Source organism: Dendrobates tinctorius, unplaced genomic scaffold (genome assembly GCF_039654945.1).
Source record: "Dendrobates tinctorius isolate UK_male_01 unplaced genomic scaffold, ASM3965494v1 ptg000140l, whole genome shotgun sequence".
NCBI classification, from domain to species: Eukaryota; Metazoa; Chordata; class Amphibia; order Anura; family Dendrobatidae; genus Dendrobates; species Dendrobates tinctorius.
In genome coordinates this window covers 11,963,735-11,984,658 of record NW_027361808.1, presented here as the reverse complement: position 1 = coordinate 11,984,658, position 20,924 = coordinate 11,963,735, and the positions used below count along the sequence as shown (strand labels likewise).

The following is a 20,924-nucleotide window of genomic DNA, read 5'->3' as shown; positions in this document are numbered from 1 at the left end:
CTAAAAATTTTTGGGAAACTCACGTGACTGAAGATCATGTATTGAATATATTTCTCCTGAAGTACAGTCTGGTTGTTCAAGCTGCCAAAAAAAATAAGGAAATTCTTACTTATTTACAGGTATAAATGATACTGAAATGTATAACAACACAACACACGAGTGTTACTCAACAAGTATGAGTCAATATATATATTTCGATTTCGAGCCATGGTATCTTAATGGAATTATGCTGTGTATGAATATCGATCTTATGCAAGCCTAGATAGGTCCACCAGGGTCTTCTCAACCGTTATTCTTGATAGTAACAAGCCATCAGGTTGTTTTGTGTTTCTCTCTGCTTTGTTCATTCTGTTTTATTTTTGTTACCGTTTTTTGGAAATTTAGAAAGAATAAGGGCAGTAACTTTTTAACAACAGTGAATGGCCTTCCCCACCATCTAATCCACGTTGCTTCAGTGCTGCCACTCTGGTGGTCCCTCTCAGTCCTGGAGATTCTGTTTTTGATGTGACTACTGCAGTCACTGGCCCTAGCGGAAATGCTTATCTATATGACAAGTGACTGTTTATGTGTAAATGATGTATGTCACATCATCATGGCAGGACTGGTGAGGAGTATTGTATATTATATTATTTTAATACATTTTGTGCTCTTGGCACATTTTTTTTTTCATTCTGTACAACCCCAATAATTACCAAACACTTTACAGTAAAAACTTCCTAAAAGCTGAATATAGAGAACAGAGAATGTTTGATTAAAGTGAAGTATATGACTTCAGGCTCCATTCACTTCACAAAGAGCTTGAAACAGTATGTTTACCCAAAACCAGAATTGTTAAATGTAAATCCACCAACAAAGGTTGCAAAAAAAATGTTGTGCTGATTTAATAGATTACATTAAGAACTATAAGCTTTATGTATTTTTAGAAGGTTCAGCCAAGTAGAAATAAAAATAAAAAATAATAGAATAAACTTACTGGCAAACCTACATATGTTAGATTTTTTTTAATATGGAGATAATATCTGTCTTCCCTGTGCAATTGCAGATGTGGTTTACCAATTTGCCTCTTTTTCAAACAGGTAGTTGCTGAAAACCTGACTGTTCTACATGGCGCTGATCTCTGCCGGTTCAGTGATGTCAAGGAAGCTCCCGTCAGCAATTCTGCAGCTGCCACTGACGTCACGTCGATAGAGCAGTGACTTTCCTTCCACTCTGCTCTGATGGGTTCTCTGCCATTGTCATGTTGATCGACAGTCATATCCCTGTTGCTTAAAGGCTCTTTTACATTTAGCGATGCACCAGTGATCCGACCAGCGATCCGACCCGGTCAGGATTGCTGGTGCATCGCTAAATGATCGCTAGTGAGCTTTCATACAGAAAGATCTCACAGCGATGCAGCAGCGACGCAGCGCACGATACTCACCTTTCACACACAGCGATCCTGACGTCCTCCCGCCCACCTCCACGCGTCGCTCGTCGTCACAGCAGGAAGTCTCAGCAGGAAGCGCCCGACGAGAAATGGAGCCGGATATTCTCGCGCGATCAGCGATGGACAGCGGGGGAGCCGGTCGTTGGTAAGTATCACACATAGCGATATCGCTAGCAATATCGCTATAACGTCACAAAACCAGTGACGTTTTAACGATATTGCTAGCGATATCGCTTAGTGTAAAACCCCCTTAACTGCCGGGCGCTGACTGTCAATCAGCATGACATCTGCAGTAGCGCCTTGTCAAAAAAGCAGACCAGAGGAGGAAGAACTGCTTTGTTGGCGAGTGATGAATTGAATCAACAGAATCGCTGGCTGAGCCAGCAGAGATCGCTAGCCCTTAGCACCTTGTACAAAAATAATAAAAGTCCTGAATAACCCCTTTAAAAAATAAATGAAAATATTTGTATCGGATACTGGTAATAATAAGGCGTTTAACCCCTCAGCGGTTTCTAATCCCTTCCCAACATGGTGATTTTTGATTTTAATATTCTCATTTTTTTTCTTCCCTTTAATCCAAGTGCCATAACTTTTTCACTTTTTTGCCAACTTAGACAGATAAGGGCTTATTTTGTGCAAGACAAGTTTTAGTTTTGGATAGCACCATGTATTTTACCATTTCATGTTCTGGAATACCGGAACAAAATTTCAAGTCAGTACAAAAACAAAAACAATGCCATTCCAAAATAGTTGTTTTTTGGTTTAGATTTTACAGTAGTCATGTTTCCATGTGCAAGGGATCATCCTTATTCTCATTTGCACACAGAAAGACCAGAATAGAAGGACACTGAAAAGGTGAAGATACAGATTAGATATTCGAAAAAAACTTGACAGTGATCAATGAGTGGAACAGGCTGCCACGTGAGATTGTGAGTTCTCCTTCAATGGAAGTCTTCAAACAGAGGCTGACAGACATTTGTATGGGATGGTTTAGTGAATCCTGCATTGAGCAAGGGGGGTTGAACACGATGACCATGGATATCCCTTCTACCTCTAACATTCCATGATTCTATACGATAAAATGAATTGTAAATACGAGTCTTCAGGTCAAAATTATTACAAAAATGTCCTGAACACTGGGTTGTCGTGCCAACACATCAGCAACCCGCAGTCATGTGACACGAGTGCCCATGGGTGGGAATTAGTGTATGGCCTGGAGAGTAGAGATGAGCGAATTTGTTCGGATTTTGGCCCCGAATCTGATTTTGACATATTCGGGCCATATTCAAACATTATTTGTGCCGAATGTATGTATTATGATCGGTTCCAAACATATTCGGTAATTTTTACTCCCATGGACTCTAATGACGTTCGGCTGGGTTCGACGAATATTACTAAAACAATATTCGAGTCCGATCATATTCGGAACCAAATCCGAACAAATTCGCTCATGTCTAATGAAGAGCTGTGCAGTCTGTAAGGAAAGCTGCACTAACAAGAACAGGAGGAGAATCGGTCATACCTGTATAAGAGTAAAGCTGGAGTCACACATAGCGACTTACCAGCGATACCGACACCGATATCAAGGTGTCAGGATCGCTGGTAAGTCGCTATGTGATCGCTGGTGAGCTGTCACACAGACAGCATCACCAGCGATAAGCACAGCGATGCCGAGCGCCCGGCATCGCTTGCCATCTCTGTAAAAAATAGAATTAAAATAAAAAATATTGTTATTCTCACCTTCCGACGTCCCGCGCAGTCTTCCTCTCTCCACGCTCCCGGCCCCAGTAATCCTTTGCGAGAATGACCACGAGAGTCACGGTCTCACGGGAGCGCGAAGTCTCGCGGTCATTCGTGTAAAGGATCACTGGGACCGGAACGTGGAGAGAGGAAGGCTGCGCGGGACGTCGGAAGGTGAGAATAACAATATTTTTTATTTTAATTCTATTTTTTACAGCTGACCGCTGGTCTCCCGCCTGTCACACGCAGCGATGCGTGCTGGCCAGCGGGAGCCCAGCGACCAAAAAAATGTCCAGAGGTTTCTTACAGCGATCAGCGATACCGGCAGGGGGGCCGCTCGCTGATCGCTGTCACACACAGCGATCTCGCTGGTGAGATCGCTGTTACATCACAAAAGTTGTGACTCAGCAGCGATCTCGCTACCGAGATTGCTATGTGTGACTCCAGCTTTAGTGCCACAAAATAATGTCCTCAACACATCTGTTAAAATAAAGATAACGTGGTCGAGCGAATTAATGCATTCTGCAGCCAGCAAAAGACAGTGTAATACATCGGCTATAGGAGGCAAACAGTGCAAAAAATATTTTTACCCACAATTTAGCAAACTAGAATATAGTAAAAAATATGGTGTATATACTAGTGATTATTTCATGTGCTTGTTTAAACTCACTTTTACCATTTTTTTTTTTGTTAAGAGAGTGAAATCTCATTGCTATTGCACATAATTAAACATAAAATATTTCTTTTTTAAGAGTTGTAGCACCTCCCTTTTTCCATGTCAAACTACAAAAATCAGCTAGCTAAAAATACACCCAAAATGTGCACAACAGTTGACATAATGCAACAATAAAAAGGGCACTGCTTAAATCCCTTGGCAGTGGTTTATGTTCATTTTTTTCAAATCCCCCCCCCCCCAAAAGACAACAGACTCTGCAGGGAGTCTGTCTGTATGTTCTCCCTATCTACAGGATCTCTGGGTTCCTCCCACACTCCAAAAACATACTGATAGGGAATTTAGATTGTGATTCCCAGTGGACTCACAAGTTAATAGATAAATACTGTATTTCACACAAAAATATAAAAAATAAATACTATAATCACTATTTTCAAAATACTTAACCCCTTAGTGACAGAGCCAATTTGAACAATTCTGTCCACTGTCACTTTATGAGGTTATAGCTCTAGAACGCTTCAACGTATCCCACTGATTCTGATACTGTTTTTAGTGACATATTGTACTTTATGTTAGTGGTAAAATTTATTCGATATAACTTGCATTTAAATATTTATGAAAAAAATGGAAATTTGGCAAAAAATGTTGAAAATTTTGCAATTTTCAAACACTTAATTTTTGTACCCTTAAATCAGAGAGTGGTGTAACACAAAATAGTTAATAATATTTCCCACATGTCAACTTTGCATCAGCATAATTTGGGAAATATAAATTTTTTTCTTAGGACGTTATAAAGGTTAAAAGTTGACCAATGATTTCTTATTTTTCCAACAAAATTTACAAAACCATTTTTTTACAGACCACCTCACATTTGAAGTGAGTTTGGGGGGTCAATATAGCAGAAAATACCCAAAAGTGACACCATTCTAAAAACTTCACCCCTCAAGGTGCTCAAAACCACATTCAAAAAGTTTAATTACCCTTCAGGTGCTTCACGGGAACTAAAGCAATGTGAAAGGAAAAAATGAACATTTTATTTTTTTCACAAAAAAATTACTTTGGAACCATTTTTTTATTTTAACAAGGGTATCAGGAGAAAGTGGACCACAAAATTTGTCCTGAGTATGCCAATACCCCATATGTGTGGAAAAGCCACTGTTTAAGTGCATGGCAGGACTCAGAAGGGAGGGAGCACAGTTTGACTTTTTGAATTCATGGCTGGAATCGATGGTGGCGCCATGTCGCATTTGGAGACCCCCTGATGTACCTAAACAGTGGAACCCCCCAATTCTAACTTCAACCCTAACACCAACACATCCCTAACCCTAATCCCAACCTAATCCCAACCCTAACCATAACCCTAATCACAACCCTAACCCCAACACACTCCTAACCCTAACCATAACCCTAACCGTAATCCCAACCATAACCACACCCTAACTTTAGCCCAACCCTAACCCTAGCCCCAACCCTAACTTTAGACCAACAATATCTTTAGCCCCAAACTTAACCCTAGCCCAACCCTAACTTTAGCCCAACCCTAACACTAACTTTAGCCCAACCCTGACTTTAGCCCAACTCTAACGTTAGCCCAACTGTAACATTAGCCCCACTCTAACATTAGCCCAACTCTAACCCTAATGGAAAAATGGAAATAAATACATTTCTTTTTATTTTATTATTTTTATCTAACTAAGGGGGTGATAAAGGAGTGGGTTGATTTACTATTTTTTTTATTTTGATCACTGTGATAGGGCCTATCACGGTGATCAAAATGAACCATTTTTTTCCCGGAAAAAGACATCACCGGCCCAGGGGGCTTTACAGGGGGATGCAGGGACACCAGAGGAACCGCAGAGGTTCGGATGACCCCATTTCTCTCTCCTCTGTTGTGCAATCACATCAGAGGAGAGAAAAATTAAATGGGAAATTGGACTTTTTTTTGCGGTCGCCATTATTCCGTTAATAACTGCGACTGCAACACTGGACTCGGTAAAAACCGACCTGATTCATGTTTCCTGGTGTCTCAACTACCCCCGGTAGTTAAAACCCCAGAGAAATTCCAATCCTGGGGGGCACTATTCACTTATTTCTCAGCGCCATTAAAAACTGGCACTGAGGCACAAGTACCCTTAATTGCCGCCGTTAAAAGGCGTATCGGAGGTCGTTAAGGGGTTAAAAGGGTTGTCTGAGCTTTCTATATAATTTGTGTGTAAGCAGCTCTCTCCTGATTCTGGAGGAGCTGACTATGTCTGACAGACTGGTCGGTAATGTCACAATAGATATCATTCCCAGTATCTGCCAGACCCTCCCCCTGCCTCCTGCTCCAGCCTTCCTGAGCAGCACACAGTGCTAGGCAGAAGGGGAATGACTCAGCTGATTGGACTAACCAGGAAGGAAAAGGTTCAGCTATGTGCATCCATCCCTCCCTCATCCATCACTTCCTCATCCAACATCCCTACCTTATCCATCCCTACCTTATCCATCTTTCCCTCATCTATCATCAACTCATCCACCCCTCCCTCATCCATCCATCCCTCATCCATCCATCCCTCCCTCATCCATCCCTCTCTCATTCATTCATCCATCCATCCACTCATCCACCCATCCGTCATCCATCTACCCCTCCCTCATCCATCTGTCCTCATCCATCTGTCCCTACCTTATCCATCCCTCATCCATCACACCCTCCCTCACCCATCCATCCCTCATCCCTCCCTTTCTCATCTATCCATCCCTCATCCTTTCATCCCTCATCCATCCATCCATCCATCCATCATTCTCTCATCCATTCCTCCCTTCTTCACCCATCCATCCCTCATCCATCCATTCCTCCCCCATCACTCCCTCCCTCATCCATCATTTTCTCATCCATCCCTCCCTCACCAGGGACGAACTGGCAAATGCCAGAAGGGCCTGTCTGGTCATGGGCTGCCTTGTATGCTTCTCTGTTGTGTTCTCAAGACACCCATACTATTAAGAGTGGTGACAGAGCACAAAGTTGCTGACTCCGTCACTTATCCTAGCAGGCCATGGGTATCATTAGAAATATTGGTCTTGTAGTAAGTCTTGCTTTCCTCCATCCAGGGTAATATTAGTAATATATTCCCATCTGGTACTTGGGGATGGCGACAGCATGGGCCTGTGGGATTTCAAATGCCAGGGCTGAATTTCAGCTACAGTCCATACCTGTCCCTCACCCATCCATCCCTCCCTCCCTCATCTATCCCTCCCTCATCCATCCCTCTCCATCTCATCCATCCCTCCCTCATTCATTCCTCATCCATGCCTCCAGCCCTCATTCATCCCTTCCTCAATCATCCCTCCATCATCCATTCCTCTCTCCCTCATCCATCTAACTAGTTTAGAATTGCAGAGTTACGCATAGTGTGACTCGGAAGTGGCTGTAGTCAAAGTCTATGGAGTGTCAGAATGAGGCTCCATAGACTTTGCTTGTCAGATTTGCTGAACTATGACAGATTTATGTGGACTACGTCGGACCTGCGAGGAATTTTTCCTTTTTTCAAAGAAAGTGATGAACAAGGTAGTGTCGGGGAGTGTTTACTTCAATTAAGTATTTTTGTTTGTGTTTTTCCTTTGTATTACTGGGCTAGTAATGGGGGTATCTGATAGACACCTTTCCATTAATATGCCAGCTGACAAATCACAGGTAATATCAACCCTATATACCATTACCCGATTGCCACCGCACCAGGGCAATCGAGAAGAGCAAAGACTAAGTGCCAGAACCAGTGCTTCTAATGCGTTATTTCTGGGGCTGCTGTGGTCTGGTATTTTAAGGTTGGGAAGGGCCCAATAACCAGGGACCTTCCAAGCCTGATAATATCAACCCCCAGCTGTCTGCTTTACCTTGGCTGGATATCAAAAATAGGAGGGACCCCATGTCAGTTTTACTACAAATTTATTTGGTTTATAGAAAGCTGAACAATAAGCTCCACATGCCAGACTCTAAAGGGTGCAATGTTTATGTGGTTGTGAAGTTGTTTATCTGCCAGATATCCATTATCTACAGTCATACGTTAAAGTTTGGGCACCCCTATTAATGTTAAACTTTTTTCTTTATAACAATTTTGGTTTTTGCAACAGCTATTTCAGTTTCATATATCTAATAACTGATGGACTCAGTTATATTTCTGGATTCAAATGAGGTTTATTGTAATAACAAATATTGTAATATTGTTCTGCTGCAGTTGAGGTGTGAACTAAGAATTTCTGCAGCAGTTGATGTGTGAATTATGAATTTCTGCAGTAGTTAAGGTGTGAACCATGAATTTCTGCAGCAGTTGAGGAGTGAATTATGAATTTCTGCTGCAGCTGAGGTGTGTATTATGAGGTTCTGCAGCAGCTGAGGCGTGAATTATGAGGTTCTGCAGCAACTGAAATGTATTATGAGGTATATATGTAGATACACACACACACATATACACTTTTAAACAGACATGACTATAGACTTTTCACTTCATAGTATTCCTATGCCAGGGGTAATGTGCAGACATGTGGCACTCTATCACCACTGAGGATGTGGTGTGGAGTGTAGCGATTGTGCTGCTTTCCACAGATGAGAGGACACAGGACACTGGTCTCTTAGTATTTCCAATACTGGAGTGATGACAGAAGTCAGTGCAGGGGCAGATATTGTCAATGAGTGTGCCGTGGGTGGGCAGTGGGCGGTGCTGGACACTGAGGCCGGGAGATACCAGCTCTGACTGTGAGGTTAGATAATAAAGCACAGGGAGCTGTCAAGTTTGGTAGATCCACAGGTAATGAAGTGAAATGTAATGTGTAATGAAGTAAAATTTAGAAGGAATGAAAGAGAAACAAAAAACAAAATTTATAGGGGTTATTCTGCCCATTCATGTGCAGCAAGAAATTTCTTAAGTGCTGTTCCAGCTATGGCCATTAGATGTCATAGTTGCCCTTCTTTTTTCCTGTTCTTGGATTTAGAATCCTTTCCTTTTAACAGTTGTTCTGTTTAGAATCGCCCCTTTAGGTTTCCCGGGCTTCAAGCTTGTAGCCATTTTCTCCCGGATCTCTGAGCGACTCACATGTGTCCTGCTCTCTGCAAAATCACTGCTTCTATCAAGCGGATTCCGGTGAGGGTTTAATGCAGTTATGTGTTGCGCTTTGTATCTACAGTATGTTGGCTAGCCATAATGCAGCCCCCATGATATGTGCAATGTATTTCTAGCTCGTTGTAATGCCCTTGCTCTGCATGTAATTATATGCATTTCTGTTCATGGTAGTGCAATGCTCGCAGCCTAAGTTTATTAGATATCTCCTTTCATTTCATTGCATTGTGTGTTGTATTACTCAGCCTCTGTAATAATGCCTGAGACTGATATGACAGCACTCTGTATCTTTGCTTTAGTGTTATAATAGCACCATTTATTATTGCTGTGCTGTTATCTGCCAGTACTGACATACTGCACTGTCTGTTTCTTTATAGCGTTTACCCAATCTCATCAACTATTGTGTTCATCAATCTCCGATCTCATCCACAATTGTGTTCACCAATCTCCTCCACTATATTATCCGTTATCATCTACCATTGTTGTTCACATCATCTCAATAAATATAGACTTAAGCACCCATACAGTCTTTTTACTGGGAGTGGATGAAGGGTTTAGCCGTATGCTGTAATCTTTAAAAAGAGTAAAAAGGCTCCTCAGAAGTGCAGATGCAAGGTGAGAGAATATTCTGTAGATTTAAAAGTTTTCCTTGTTGGCTGTTACCGGTTTACACCAGAGACAGATGAAATCTTAAAATACTTTCATTTAAATTCTAACAAAACTCACCAGTTTGAAGATAATTCTAGCGACAAGTCTGACAGAGTCAGTTGGAACATTTGGGAAAATATTTTTCAGGCACAAACATTCTCTTTTGTGGTCTTTCCAAGCCTTTTTCTAAAAAAGCAAAAACACAAGAAAATGTTACAGAAAAATAAGATTGACAAGATTTTTCCTCTGCTCATTTTGAGTAAACTAACTATACCATTAACTATGCCTGCATTTCTATTGAATGCCCCCCCCCCAAAAAAAAAAAAAAATCTTAATCTGGTTCTCCACTCATTTTTATATATAAAAAAAAAACTTTGAAAATACACACAGATATTCCCTACCAGTCAGTGTCTTTCATTGGTCTACTCATTTCCTCTTCCATTTAAATAAAAAAATAATAAAAAAGAAAAGTTACCAAACCCTTGCATTTCAATCAATTAGAATGGATAAAATGTCTACACAGCCTTGTTATCAAGTCAGGCTTTTCTCATGCAAGAATATTACACCAAGAGTTGTGATTTCAAAACCTTTTCCACCCTTAATGCCACCCATAAACTGTACAAATCCATTAAGAAAAAAACTGAAATCTTTTCAGCGCAAAAAAACAAAAACAACAAAACTAAAGTAAGAATACAGTCTTATAATTAAGAATGTTGTGTTCAGAATTAGCCAATCACATTTAAACTCAATGTAAGTTTTAGTCAGTACACAGCTGCCATCATTTACAGTGATTCTGATTAACTCCATATAAAGTTTAACTGTTCTAATAAGATTCTCCTGAGATTTTTTTTAATACATTATACAGCAAATCATGGTCTGTAAACAGCTTACAACACAGAAAAGGGATCTTCTTTTTGAAAGTTACCAGTCAGGAGAAAGCTACAAAAATACCTATGAAGCATTACACAACAGTGATATTACCTAGAACTGAAAAAAGTGAAAAGAGACCTGCACACATAGGCTGACACAGTGAATTAAAGCTTGGGTGAGGGGCGAGATATTGCTCACCTGGTGTAGTTGTGCCTATCACAACTATCATAACTCCAATATAAGCCTGTAATAAAGGCAGCCTCTGCAGTCCCACCGACATGTAGAGGACCTTCTTTCTCTGCGTACAAATTGGTAAGAAATGGAAGGTAAGTGTTTGACGATAACCGTGCTGTTGTAGAAGATAATTAGTTTGATGCCTATCTGTTAGTACATACATGCCTATCTGTGGATTATAGTGGATTATTTTGAAAAAGGGTTTGCTCAAACAAGAAATGTGTAATTAAAGTCACTTGAACGTACACCAGAGTGTGGAACTACTCATCTTCTACAGCACCGCAGTCATCATCAAATGCCTACCCCCATAGATTACCTAGAATTGGACGTACCTCAAAAATTGATGAAAAGACAAACAGTAAATTGGACTGGGAGGCTGCCAGAAGGCCTACACCACTCCTAATAGCACTGGCTGCGCACATATACAGCTTCCTTCTGGCGCCATTTAGCATGCCCCTACAGATGCCACATGACTATTGACAGCTCTAAGAGTGCGATACACCACATCTTCTTGGCTCTATGGACATAGCGATATTTAAAAAGGACCCAGGCTGGGTCGAAATGTAGCCTACTACTATACCTATCGCTATTTGTCACCACCGTGAACTAATTTTTTAATAAAAATAAGCATAATTTGAAACAAATTTGTGCGGGTGGCTGATCATCTATACTGACTCTTTGGATGCTCCAGTTCAGCCGGCACCCGTGCAACAATGCTGAATGTACATCAAGTCTTCCAAAAGCATTTGTGAAAAAGTGTTATGGTTTGATGAAACCAATACTGAGGCAGCATTATGCTTTTGGGCTGTTTTTCATCAGCTGGGAACTGGGGCTTTAGTAACGGTGAAGAAAATTGTGAACTGTTCAAAATATCAGACAATTTTGCATCAAAACCTCTGCGAAAAAGTTGAAGATAAAGAGAAATTTCACCTTTCAGCACAACAACAATCCTAGGCATACCTTTAAGTCAACACAAGAATGGCTCCACCAGAGGAAGAACAAAGTTTTGTAATGGTTCAGCCAGAAACCTGAATCCAATTGAAAATGTATGGGTTTAACTGGAGAGGGCGCTGTACACAGGAAATGTCCTCGCAAGGAGCACGACTGCAAGGAAGAGTGGGCAAACATTGCCAATTCTAGATGTGCTTTGCTGATAAGACTCTTAACAAAAAAAATCGAATGCTGTCATAAATTCAAACTCCAACAAAGCATTAGTTGAAGGTTGTGCATATTTATGCACCACATCATTTTAGTTATTTTTGTTTTACCACTCAAAAAGATTTTAGGCTATGTGCACACGCTGCGGATCCGCAGATACAAATCCGCGTGTGAATCCGCAGCGTGTGCACATAGCCTTAAGGTTAAAAAAAGTTCTGATCTAATTCTTCTTGGTATAATTTTTTTACATGGCAAAAAAACTATAATTTTATTAATGGTGTATATACCTTTTTATATCCACTATCTATTTGGCCACATAGTTTAATAAAAAAGATGTACAATGCTATATGTAAAACTGGCCTTTCGGGACTGTGGTGCCTTCATTTACCCCGATCTGTGTCTTCAAATAAAACATCTCTACAATTTGAATAAGAGCATCAACATTTCAGAATTTCCAGTTTTTCAATTTGACAAGTAAAAGAATAAATCCATTAATTACTGAACCAAAGTTAAAGCAACTTAATAGATGTTATGGTTTACAGTTTATGTTGCTTATTAATTAACATAGTGTAATCTGAAATGAACCAGTGGATGAACTAATTGTAGTATTTTATGCAAGTTTTGCTCACAGTATTACTGTGAATGCTAGTCGTGTAAAATGAGTTTCAAGCTATGCCTTACACTGTAGTTTCTCCCTAGGCAGTATATTTCCATGCTATTAAAAAAGCTTTGAATTTTTAAACCAAAATACGCTATGATTCAAGGAAACATTTCTGATCTCAATTCAGAGAGCCAATTAATACCAGAATAAATATGTATGAACACTTGATGGATTTGCTATTTATTTACACTTAAAACATAATTCTTAAGGTTAATGGCATACATAAAAATCCCAGGGCCCCATAGCAAAATTCATAGTTGGGCCCCCCTTTACATACCCTCACACCCTCTCCCCCCCAAAAAAAAAAGTTGGAGGATTAGGCAGAGTCATAGCTCCCAACTTTTAAAATCAGGGGGAGGTACAAATATTACAGGCGGTACACAGCAATTATGCCACACTACATAATAACCTCACAGTGAATTCAACCCACACTTAACCCTCATGCATATTATGATTACTCCACAGTGTCATCCCCGAGATTGCAACCATTGATATGGTTTACTTCTGATTTTTTTTTTACATTTTCGTGATTTGCTACCTTACAACCTGGAATTTAAGTTTTTTTGAGGGTTTTCATCAGTTCATGTAAAGTACATGCCTATAACTGTGAACATTTGGTTTTCTTTTTATTGTGAAGCAAAAAACAGGACAAAATACCTGAAAACTTCAGTGTGCACAACTATTTACCCCTCCCTATAGTAAGTACTTTGTAAAGCCTCCTTTTCTGGCTACTACAGCTGCAAGTCACTTTGGATAAGTCTGTATGAGCTTTCCACATCTTGCCACTGGAATTTTTGTCCATTCCTCAAGTCAAACCTGCTCCAGCTCCTTCAAGTTGATAATTTCCTCTGGTGAACAGCAATCTTCAAAAGATTGACCACAGATTCTCAATGGGATAAAGGTCTGGGATTGACTAGGCCACTCCAAAACATTTACACGTTTCTTCTTCAACCACTGGAGTGTTGCTTTAGCAGTATGCTTTGGGTTATTGTCTTGTTGGAAGGTGAACCTCTGTCCTAGTCTCAAATCAGTGACTGACTGAAACAGGTTTTGCTCAAGAAAATCCCTGTATTTAACACCATCCATCTTTCCCTCGACGCGGACCATTGTCCCTGCTGCTGAAAAACATCCCCACAGCATGATGCTGCCACAACAATGTTTCACTGTGGGGATGGTGTTCTTGGGGTGATGAGCTGTGTTGGTTTGGCACTAGACAAAGCATTTACCTTGGTTGCCAAAAAGTTCAGTTTTTTCTCACCTGATCTCCATACACTTGGGGAGTATCCAACATGTCTTTTGGCAAACTCAAAATGAGCCTTACAATTTTTGTGTGTAAGTAAAGGCTTTTTTCTGCCCACTCTTCCATAAAAGCCATCTTTATGTAGTGTACAACTTATTGTGTTCATATGGAGAGATACTCCAGTCTCTGCTTGGGAACTCTGCAGGTCATTCAGGGTTACCTTTTGTCTATGTGCTGCCTCTCTGAGTAATGCCCTCCTTGCCTCGGCTGAGAATTTTGGTGGGAGGCTCTCTCTTGGCATGCTTGTTGTGGTACTGTGTTCTTTCCATTTGATGATAATGGATTTGATGGTACTCCTGGGGATCAACAGAGATTGGGATTTTTTTTTTTTTATATATAAACAACTTTGTCCTTGACTTGTTTCGAGATCTCGTTGGTCTTTATGGTGTTGTTTGGATAGTGGTGATTCTTGCTTAACCCCTTCCTGACCTTTGACGCCACATAGGCGTCATGAAAGTCGGTGCCAATCCGACCCATGATGCCTATGCAGCGTCATGAATTCATTGCCCCCCTGCGGGTTGGGTGACTGGGGTCACTGAAAGGTCACCCGACCCGAACACAGATGACCATTTGATGTTAACCCCTGGTGGTGTGGCTTAGCCCCCACGTGCCAACGATCGCTCTGATTGGCTGTTAAAGTGAAACTGCCAATCAGAGCGATTTGTAATATTTCACCAATGAAAATTGGTGAAATATTACAATCCAGCCATGGCCGATGCTGCAATAGCATCGGGCATGGCTGGAGACCGAGACCCGACCCCCCCACACCGACTGGTGGGGGCGATCGGCCCCCGCCACCGACGGACAGCGGCTATGTACCGCTTCCATTACCATCAGCTCCCCCTCCCTTTCCCTCCGCTCCCCCCACCTTCCGATCCCCCCTCTTACCATCCACGGTGCCTCAGACGTCCCTCTGGCCGTCCCGGTGTCCCGCCGTCCTGGATCATGGGCGCCGCCATCTTGGAAAATGGTGGGCGCATGCGCAGTGCGCCCGCCGGGACCTACCGTCTGCAGATTCATTTTTTTTCATTTTGATCACTGTGACCAAAATAAAAAAAGTAAATACAACCCCCCTTTATCACCCCCATAGGTAGGATCAAATAATAAAATAAAGAAAATAGTTTTATTTTTCCATTAGGGTTAGGGTTAGAAATAGGGTTAGGGTTGGAATTAGGGTTAGGGTTAGAAATATAGTTAGGGTTGGAATTAGGGTTACGGTTAGAATTAGGGTTGGAATTAGGGTTAGGGGTGAAATTAGGGTTTGGGTTGGAATTAGGGTTAAGATTAGGTTAGGGGTGGGTTGGGATTAGGTTTAGGCTTGTGGTTAGGGTTAGAGTTGAGATTATGGTTAGGGATGTGTTGGGGTTAGGGTTGGGATTAGGGTTAGGGGTGTGGTTAGGGTTATGACTAGGGTTGGGATTAGGGTTAGGGGTGTGTTGGGATTAGGGTTGGAGTTAGAATTGAGGGGTTTCCACTGTTTAGGCACATCACGGGGTCTCCAAACGCGACATGGAACCACCATTTATTCCAGCTAATGTTGCGTTCAAAAAGTCAAACAGTGCTCCCTCCATTTTCAAAACGTCACTACTTCCATTCCAAGCCCCGACGTGTGCCCGAACAGTGGTTCCCCCCCACATATGGGGTATCAACGTACTCAGGAAAAATTGCACAACAACTTTAGGGGTCTAATTTCTCCTGTTACCCTTGGGAAAATAAAAAATTGGGAGCTAAAAAAAATATTTTTGTGGGAAAAAAATGATTTTTTATTTTCACGGCTCTGCGTTATAAACTTCTGTGAAACACTTGAGGGCTCAAAGTGCTCACCACACATCTAAATAAGTTCCTTGGGTGGTCTAGTTTCCAAAATGGGGTCACTTGTGGGGGGGTTTCTACTGTTTAGGCACATCAGGGGCTCTGCAAACGTAACATGACGCCAGCAGACCATTCCATCAAGTCGGTATTTCAAACCGTCACTACTTCCTTTCCGAGTCCCGACGTGTGCCCAAACAGTGGTTCCCCCCCACAGATGGGGTACCAGCGTACTCAGGACAAACTGGAAAACAACTTTTGGGGTCCAATTTATCCTCTTACTCTTGTTTAAACAAAAAATTGTGGGCTAAAAATCATTTTTTGAGAAAAATAAATATTTTTTATTTTCACAGCTCTGCGTTATAAACTTCTGTGAAGCACGTGGGGGTTCAAACTGCTCACCACACATGTAGATAAGTTCCTTGGGGGGGTCTAGTTTCCAAAATGGGGTCAATTGTGGGGAGTTTCTACTATTTAGGCACATCAGGGGCTCTGCAAACGTACATGACGCCCACACACCATTCCATCAAAGTCGACATTTCAAAACGTCACTACTTCCATTCCAAGCCCTGACGTGTGCCCGAACAGTGGTTCCCCCCACATATGGGGTACCAGTGTACTCAGGACAAACTGGACAACAACTTTTGGGGTGAAATTTCTCCTGTTACCCTTGTGAAAATAAAAAATTGCGGGCTAAAAAATAATTTTTTTGAGGAAAAAATTTTTATTTTCACGGCTCTGCGTTATACACTTCTGTGAAGCACCTGGGGGTTCAAAGTGCTCAATATGCATCTAGATAAGTTCCTTAGGGGGTCTAGTTTCCAAAATAGGGTCATCTGTGGGGGAGCTCCAAAGTTTAGGCACACAGGGGCTCTCCAAACACGACATCGTGTCCGCTAATGATTGGAGCTAATTTTCCATTCAAAAAGTCAAATGGTGCTCCTTCCCTTCTGAGCCCTGCTGTGCGCCTAAACAGTGGTTTCCCCCCACATATGTGGTACCAGCATACTCAGGACAAACTGGACCACAACTTTATCCTGTTACCCTTGGGAAAATAAAAAATAGCGGGCTAAAAAATCATTTTTGATTTTTTATTTTCACAGCTCTGCGTTTATAAACTTCTGTGAAGCACTTGGGGGTTCAAATTGCTCACTGCACATCTACATAATCTCCTTGGGGGGTCTAGTTTCCAAAATGGGGTCACTTGTGGGGGCTTTCTACTGTTTTTGCACATCAGGGACTCTGCAAATGCAACATGACGCCCACAGAACATTCCATCAAAGTCTGCATTCAAAAATGGCGCTCCTCCCTTCTGAGCCCTCCCATGCGCCCAAACAGTGGTTCCCCCCCACATATGGGGTATCGGTATACTCAGGACAAATTGCACAACAACTTTTGTGGTCCAATTTCTCCTGTTAGCCTTGTGAAAATAAGAAATAGCGGGCTAAAAAATCATTTTTGAGGTAAAAAAAATATTTTTTATTTTCACTGCTCTGTGTTATAAACTTCTGTGAAGCACTTGGGGGTTCAAAGTGCTCACCACACGTCTAGATAAGTTCCTTGGGAGGTCTAGTTTGCAAAATGGTGTCACTTGTGGGGGAGCTCCAATGTTTAGGTACACAGGGGCTCTCCAAACGCAACATGGTGTCCGCTAACGAATGGAGCTAATTTTCCATTCAAAAAGTCAAATGGTGCTCCTTCCCTTCCGGGCCCTGCCATGCGCCCAAACAGTGGTTTATGACCACATATGAGGTATCGGTGTACTCAGGAGAAATTGCCCAACACATTTTACGATCCATTTTATCCTGTTGCCCATGTCAAAATGAAAAAACTGAGGTAAAAGAAATTTTTGGTGAAAAAAAAGTCCTTTTTTTTTACGGATCAATTTGTGAAGCACCTGGGGATTCAAAGTGCTCACTATGCATCTAGATAAGTTCCTTGGAGGGTCTAGTTTCCAAAATGGGGTCATTTGTGGGGGAGCTCCAATGTTTAGGTGCACAGGGATTCTCCAAACGCGACATGGCAACCGCTAAATATTCCAGCATATTTTCCATTCAAAAAGTCAAATGGCGCTCCTTCCCTTCTGAGCCCTGCCGTGCGCCCAAACAGTGGTTTATGACCACATATGAGGTATTGGTGTACTCAGGAGAAATTGCTTAACAAATGGTAGGATCCATTTTATCCTGTTACCCATGTGAAAATGAAAAAATTGATGCTAAAAGAAAATTTTTGTTGGAAAAATTAAAATGTCCATTTTTTCCTTCCACATTGCTTTAGTTCCTGTGAAGCACCTGAAGGGTTAATAATCTTCTTGAATGTAGTTTTGAGTAGTTTGAGGGGTGCAGGTTTTAGAATAGTGTCACTATTGGGTATTTTCTGCCATATAGACCCCTCAAAGTGACTTAAAATGTGAGGTGGACCCTAAAAAAAATGGTTTTGTAAATTTTGTTGTAAAAATGAGAAATTGCTGGTCAACTTTTAACCCTTATAATGTCCTAACGCAAAAATTATCGACCTAAATTTACCACTAACATGAAGCCCAATATGTCACGAAAAAACATTCTCAGAATGGCTAGGATGCGTTGGAGCATTCCTGAGTTATTACCTCATAAAGGGACACTGGTCAGAATTGCAAAAAATGGCCAGGTCATTAAGGTCAAAATATAGAAAGAACACCGTGAGCACAACTCAAGATGGTGCTAAGGTTAGGTTCCCAAACCGTTAAAGCAACAAATATGAACCTAGCACTCAACTTAAAGGTATTTGTAAGGCGGTTTATTGTAGTACACGAAAAAAGACGTTTCGGTCAATGTGACCTTCTTCAGTTACGTGTGGTATATAGATTGTGTAGAGCTTATAGGCATCTATCAGAAAGGACGATGATGCTTTAGGCATTGAGGAGAATGATCTCTCTAAGGTAACGAGCTTGTCAGTATATAGGAGAGGGGCAAACGTGCCTCCAGATGCGGTGGACACCTATATACTGACAAGCTCATTACCTTAGAGAGATCATTCTCCTCAATGCCTAAAGCATCATCGTCCTTTCTGATAGATGCCTATAAGCTCTACACAATCTATATACCACACGTAACTGAAGAAGGTCACATTGACCGAAACGTCTTTTTTCGTGTACTACAATAAACCGCCTTACAAATACCTTTAAGTTGAGTGCTAGGTTCATATTAAGGTCAAAATAGGCTGGGTCATGAAGGAGTTAATGGTGTTACAGTGTGGAGCCAGAAGACAACGGCGCCTGATTGCTCCTACGCAGGAGCTGAGTAGAAGCACTTCTCCTTCAGTTTAAATGTTTATTTCTTCTGGCAGAACAGGGGTTAATCAGCCATGTTGGAAATCCCTGTGCTCACAGCTGAGCTCGGTTAGCCACTCCTTTCCCCTTTATAATCTGGGCTCTGTTACAAATCCTTGTCAGAGCATTTGCTGCATGGCCAACATAGGGAGAGGAGTTCTTATGAGGAGAGTTTGAGGAGTTATTAGTGACTGTTGTTTGGTTTGTATACGTGGTAATTGCTTATCCTTCTTCGTTTTGGTTTATTCCCCTACCTTCACACCCCGATGCATTCCTTTGTTACGTGTGAGTGAAAATTTTGTTTGCCTGGAGTTTTCTGTTTACCCTTATTTGTGTTGCCTTGTTTATTGGGTTGGTGTAATACAGTGCACAGTAGTGCCCCCTCTTCCCTGGGTGTCGGAAGAGAACAGACAGAGGGCTAACTCATGAGGTAAGGCAAGGACGGAGGCCCCGGCATCTTCGCCATCTGAAGTATCCCGGGGAGTAGGACGAGCTAGGTCACCACCTAGCATTAAGGACAGGGAAGGAGTCCCTGGTTCGGGGTCACCAAATAGCTGTGTTATGACAACGTGTGTATATACTGACAGACCATGTGATACTTAGATTGCACACAGGTGGACTTTGTTTCACTAAGCACGTGACTTATGAAAGTAACTGCTTGCCCCAGAAATTTTTAGGGTCTTATAGCTGAAGGGGTGAATACATATGCACATACCAATTTTTAGTTATTTGATCCCATAAATTTAATTTATGCCTATATTTTTCTCACTTAATTTCACCAACTTAGACTATTTAGTGCTGATGCATCACACAAAAACCAGATTACAAAAATATTTAAACACAAGTTGTAATGAAATAAGGTGTTGGGGGATTCGGGGGGGGGGGATACTTTTGCAAACCACTATAACTTCCAGAAGACATGTATGTGGCTCATAGGACTATAAACTTCTACCTCGTGATAGGGTTGCCATATATACTGGCTATACTGACCATGGCTACATGGGCCATATCTTATGATAGCATACACTTTGAACAGATACCAATACATTTGATGAAGAAATTTATTATTAAGAGTAAACCTCTGATACATACTTCAGGTTTACTAAGTTTGTTCTTAGTCTCACTATCACCAGCTTAAACATATACAACTCACACAACATAGAACGGCTGACTAAACTCATTGATAATGTAACTGATGAAGCTTTTGATGATATTACTATTCTGAATAGTTAAGTGTTAAAGCCCTAAATCAACACACCATCCTATTGGATCTCTTAATAACCAGCCAAGGGGGCATGTGTCAAATTGGACCTGCCAGCCTGTGGCAACTATGTACAGTAGACAGTAATTCTTTAGTAATTTTCTGTCAATTCAATCAACAATAGTGGAGTTGTTCACAGGATTACAGGGGAAGGAACCTAAAGTCAGGATTCGAACCGAGCAGCTCTTGTGCACCAGGCAGCAGCTCTTAGCTCTTCCCTCTGAGCTATTCAGCTCACTGGACAGTTTCTTCATATACTAGTACCTGTGTTGTCCCTGATGTCTCCAACCTTGTGATCTCCTGATTGACAAAAAAGCCAAGAACCCCCACTTTTTGCCGTGCACGCTTGGATATGCACTCCATTCTATCTGTCTTTATTGTGAATGATCTAGGCTGCTGTACACACATACAGCAGCCCTACCCTCCCCCAGGCTCTATTTGATTATGCACCTGTCTGGGCCTGTTTCACCCTTCATCTATGGTTGCTGGTTTGGCAGTGTGGAGGTCAGATCTGAAATGTCCATGTCAGGACCTGGTCGGCCTTTACCTGCGCTTGCCCTTCTGGCACCACGGGAGTAATTCAGAAATGCTTCAGGTACGTTTGCATTTTATACAGTCTTGCTTTTAATACATTTAGGAGGCCGTAATGGCACAACGAATATAAAAAACGTATAGTAGTACTGCCCCGTATGAGAATGCCTTGGCGTGGTGGGGTGGCTCAAAGAACTGATCAATTGTTTGCTAAAT

At 41.5% G+C, this 20,924-nt stretch overlaps 1 protein-coding gene across 4 annotated transcripts in view; it reads right to left on the bottom strand.

Annotated features, from left to right (window-relative positions):
• SMYD3 (SET and MYND domain containing 3) overlaps nucleotides 1–20,924 on the bottom strand; it is a 1,185,047-nt gene that overhangs the window by 933,059 nt on the left and 231,064 nt on the right. For all 4 annotated transcript variants that reach the window (XM_073545143.1, XM_073545142.1, XM_073545139.1 and 1 more), the window contains exons 3-4: nucleotides 9,656–9,763; nucleotides 24–81 (exon numbers count right to left, since the gene is read on the bottom strand). In XM_073545143.1, coding sequence (XP_073401244.1) covers nucleotides 24–81; nucleotides 9,656–9,763 — 166 coding nt within the window. The remainder of the gene's footprint in view (nucleotides 1–23; nucleotides 82–9,655; nucleotides 9,764–20,924) is intronic.